At 53.4% G+C, this 4,573-nt stretch overlaps 1 protein-coding gene across 2 annotated transcripts in view; it reads left to right on the forward strand.

Annotated features, from left to right (window-relative positions):
- LOC108307919 (NADPH--cytochrome P450 reductase) overlaps nucleotides 1-4,573 on the forward strand; it is a 103,078-nt gene that overhangs the window by 9,747 nt on the left and 88,758 nt on the right. Inside the window, exon 4 of one of the 2 annotated variants that reach the window (XM_017533451.2) lies at nucleotides 1,484-2,311. The exons of the other annotated variant lie outside the window; for it this stretch is intronic. Coding sequence (XP_017388940.1) covers nucleotides 1,484-1,841 — 358 coding nt within the window. The 3' untranslated portion in view covers nucleotides 1,842-2,311. Of the gene's footprint in view, nucleotides 1-1,483; nucleotides 2,312-4,573 lie in introns of those variants that run through there. 2 annotated transcript variants of the gene reach the window in all.

Genomic DNA, 4,573 nt, shown 5'->3' on the forward strand with positions numbered 1-4,573 from the left:
GGGGGCCACGCCACCTGTGAGCGGAGATCAGCGAGAGCCCCAAATGCCCAGAAGCATCTGTATTAGGTACAAGCAGGGGGCAGGGTTGTGAGTGAGGCTTAGTAATAGGGCATACATAATCACGTGAGTCACAAGTGAGGGGGCCACCCCATTATATCACTTGGGCAGAGAGGTGGGCCCTGTGCAGTAGGGGGCTGTGCCGTGCACAGTAGTAGAGGGTCGTGTACAGAAAAGGGCTCCACCCCCATTAGGTCACCAAGAGAAGGAGGTGGGCTGTGTGCAACAGGTGTCGTGTGCAACACTTCTTATCTGGGGGCCGGAGACTTCAAAGGATTCTTACAGAAAGATGCTATAAGCCAATGCAGTGGGGGCTGACAGACTTGTGCTCTTCTCTAAGATATTTATGGGAGGATGATTTGAGCTAGCACAGAAGCCAGAAAAGGCTGACAGGGTGTACGGCCACCGTGACTGGTCACACCAGAGGGGTTCTTCTGCCTCGGCTATTTCCAGCATCTCAGGCCTGAGGCCTACTTTCCACAGGAACTGGATGCAAGGCACTACAACTCCCTTATCGGGAGGAGAGGCTCTTGCTCCAACCCTGCCATACAGCGTATGCCCTTTCAGGCAGGGACGCCACCGCCTGGGTCTTTGGTTCGTGTCCTGGTCTGGCTGTTTTCCCATGTACTGCTTCTGTTCTGTGACTGCTCTAGGTATTCCTCCTACTATAAACTACTATGTGGTTATATAGAAGGATTCTATAAATCAGCACTAAATGTGTCGGTACAGCTCCCAATACAACACCTATAAAATTATATAGAAAGATTATATAGAACTAAGTACGCTAGATATAAGTACTAAGTATGATTATACAAGCTAGATATATGTAAGCAGTAAGTTATACTTCAAGCACTAATACTATAATATGATTATATATAAACGATTATGTAAAGGAAATAGCTGAGTAATAACACTATAAACTAAGATTCTCTTCAGGCACTAATTGTGCCTGGGGTCCGGACAGTTCTCCTTCCTCGGTGCCCATGGGGGGTGTTACCCAAAGTGATTCACCCGCCTTGGCCTCCCAAAGTGCTAGGATTACAGGCAAGAGCCACTGCACCCGGCCTTTATTGTGCCCTTTCTTATTACATTGTTAATATATAATGAAATAATTCTACAACTCACTGTAGTGCAGAATCAGTGGGAACTCTGAGCTTGTTTTCCTGCAACCAGAGGGTCCTACCTGGGACCAGTGTCCTTTCATCTCATTCCCTTGCTGTAGGACTTTGGGCCCCGCCCTCTCTGGACGTCTCTGTTTTCTGATTGGTTGAGGTTAACCTTTCTTCCACTTGGTACTTAGAGCAAGTCACAGAAAACATCCAAGGCATGTTGTACTAGGCAGCAGGGGGCAACCTCAAGCACAACCAGATGCTGTGACCTCGGCATGACTCCCTGAATGACCATTTTCTCTCTTGTTCCATTCCAGGCTGAACCCAGTGCCCGGCTCCTACCCCACACAGAGCTGCCACCCTCACCTGTCCCCGAGCCACCCCGTGTCCCAGACGCAGCACTCCAGTGGTCAGAAGCTGGCCTCCTGGCCCTCCTGCACCCCTGGGCACATGCCCACCCTGCCTCCGTACCAGCCTGCCTCCGGCCTGTGCTATGTGCAGAATCACTTTGGCCCAAACCCCAACTCCTCCAGTGTCTACCCAGCTTCTGCGGGTACCTCCCTGGGCGTCCAGCCCCCCACCCCTGTTAACTGCCCTGGCACGGTATATTCTGGGGCTTTGGGCACTCCAGGGGCTGCAGGCTCCAAGGATGCCTCCCGGGTCCCCATGCCCTGAGAGAATTTCTTTCTGAAGGAGGTCCTCCCTAAGATTCTTCTGACACAAATTATTTATTGAACACCTCTATGTGCCAGGCTGTGTTGGGTACTGTGATAAATGTCCCTGTTTCAGTCTCATCTGTGCTCATGGCAGCCCTGTGGAGTACAGTGTACTGGCCCGGCTTACAGATGCAGACAGGGAGACGTTCTGCCGTGACATGAAGTCACATGGCTCTTTGCCAAGGAACTCATGGCAGAAGAGGGCAGCAGTTGGCAGTGGCTGCCGATGGCCGTCCCCAGCCCCACCGTTCCTCCCTGTGGCTGTGTCGTGTTCGTGATTACAGTGTCCGTGCGTCCGTGTGTTTGTCCTTTAGGAGCTCACAGCTGGTGTACTTGGCAGACCCAGGCCTGTGCAGTGTCTCCCTTGCAGCAGTGTGCCGAGGGGTCCGTGTTATCTGCCTTTGTATAAAGAAACAGCCTCTGACCTGCCGTGCTGGCGTGTGCTGCTTTTGTGGTCTGGCTGGGGAATTGGGAGCACAGTGAGATCTGGGCAGTGGCAGTATGTGGTGTGGCAGCAGAGGAGGGTGCACCAGCTTCAGGTCAGGCAGATGACCCAGCCCAGTGGATCAGGAATGCGGGGGTCCCGTGGGAAGTGGGCAGCCATGAGATGGGTACCAGCAGGAGCCACGACTACCCTGAAGGAGAGGGGGTGTTGCCAGAGCTCGGAAGCTGGGACTGCAGTTAGGAGGACTGCTGGCAGGGCTGTGCCAAGAAGGACATGGGCACTGCTGGTGATGCCCCCTGAGGCAAGAGGGAGGGGAGCAAACCCTGGTTTTTACTGCCAGTGTCTTCTGTTGGCCGGGTTAACCAGAAGCCAGGGTTGAGGGGGGCCCCTCTGTGAGACAGGGCAGGGCACTGATGAGGAGTGTGGCTGAGCTGTCACCTGCCCAGCCCCTGAGGACAGCTGGGGCTCCTCACAGTAGGCTGTGTCAAGAAGCCATGCCAGCTGTCCTGTGTTTCATGGACCTAATAACACATGGCCTTCATTTATCCCGGGAGCTGGATGGCCTGTTCTAGACTGGCTTTCTGGTAGTTCCTAGGTCTTTAGATGTGGAAAAGACAGAAGCCCCAAGCCCACCCTGCCTGGTGAGGGTGGGGCTGTGACAGGCCCACCCCTGGGGCGCCTCAGCCATGAGCAAGAAGGGGCCTGTGCTGGGGTGACGGGGTGGGCCACCGCGCCAGGCCTTGGTTTTTACATCTCTGTTCCCCTGGGACTTTTCCTTGGTCTGCCCAGAAAGTACAACGCAGCCTGCAGCTAGGTCACAGTGGAACGCTTTCTCACCCTCACGAGCAGTTTGGAAGCACTGGAGACCGCCCTAACCCCTTCCCCCATTTGCCTGTCAAATTATCCACTAATATTCCCATGTCCAGAAACCATTCATTGATTCTGTGCCAGGCTGGAGGCTGGGGCCAGAGCTACATAATAGTGGTAAGCCCCAAGTGCGCAGGGAGCCCCTACCACGGGGCCTGGTGGAGGCCGGGCGCAGTGGCTCATGCCTATAATCTCAGCACTTTGGGAGTCCAAGGCAAGCAGATCACGAGGTCAGGAGTTCGAGACCAGCCTGGCCAACATGCTGAAAACCCGTCCCTACTAAAATATAAAAAATCAGCCAGGCATGGTGGTGCATGCCCAGCTACTCGGGAGGCTGAGGCAGGGGAATCGTTTGAACCTGGGTGGCAGAGGTTGCAGTGAGCAGAGATCACACCGCTGCACTCCAGCCTGGCAACAGCAAGACTCCGTCTCAAAATAATAATAATCAAGAAAAATAAACGTGAGTGGAATGAATGGGTGAATAGGTGATGCCTGCCCTTGGGGAGCCCAGTGGGGCAGGAGAAATAGAAAATCATTGTCATTCATGCCTGTCATCCCAGCACTTTGGGAGGTCCAGGTGATCAGCTCACATGAGGTCAGGAGTTCCAGATCAACCTGGCCAGCGTGGTAAAATCCCATCTCTACTAAAAATACAAAAATGAGCCAAGCATGGTGGCACGCAACTGTAGTCCCAGCTACTCTGGAGGTTTAGGCAATAGAATTGCTTGAACCCAGGAGGTAGAGGTTGCAGTGAGCCGAGATCGCACCACTACCCTCCAGCCTGGGTGACAGAGCTGGACTCCATCTCAAAAAAAAAAAAAAAAAAAATCATTCAGTGCCCTGCAAAGCTGTGATGGGGTAAAGCAGCACTTCAGGGGCACAGAAGAGGCCCCTAGCCCACTGGGGCATGGCAAGCCAGGGATCAGCTGGATGCTGAGAACTGACCGTTCCATGGAAAAAGAGGGACTGCGGAGGGAGGGTGAGAGGATATTAACTATGTCCTCTGGCTGTTAAGAGAATGGCGAGCACAGCTCATTTAGCGTAAGCAAAAGCATTACTCCCCGCATGCCGGAAACCCCACCCCTCCCATTCCCAAGCAGGGCAGGATCCCTGGCAGCCAGAGAAGCTTCCAGACATTATCAATTTCCATGCTCTGTCGGTTGAGGGCAGCAGAGTAGCAGAATCATGCTCGGCTCACTCTACAAACCGGATAGGCTCTGCCCCTCAGCTCAGATCAGAAGATGGGCTTGCCCTTATATGCTAAGGCAGTGGTCCCCAGCTTTTTTGGCACCGGGGACCAGTTTCAGGGAAGAAAATTTTTCCACAGACAGGGATGGGGATGGTTTCAGGATGATTCAAGCATATTGCATTTATTGTGC

This window comes from Cebus imitator, unplaced genomic scaffold, assembly GCF_001604975.1.
Source record: "Cebus imitator isolate Cc_AM_T3 unplaced genomic scaffold, Cebus_imitator-1.0 Scaffold82, whole genome shotgun sequence".
Taxonomy (NCBI): Eukaryota; Metazoa; Chordata; class Mammalia; order Primates; family Cebidae; genus Cebus; species Cebus imitator.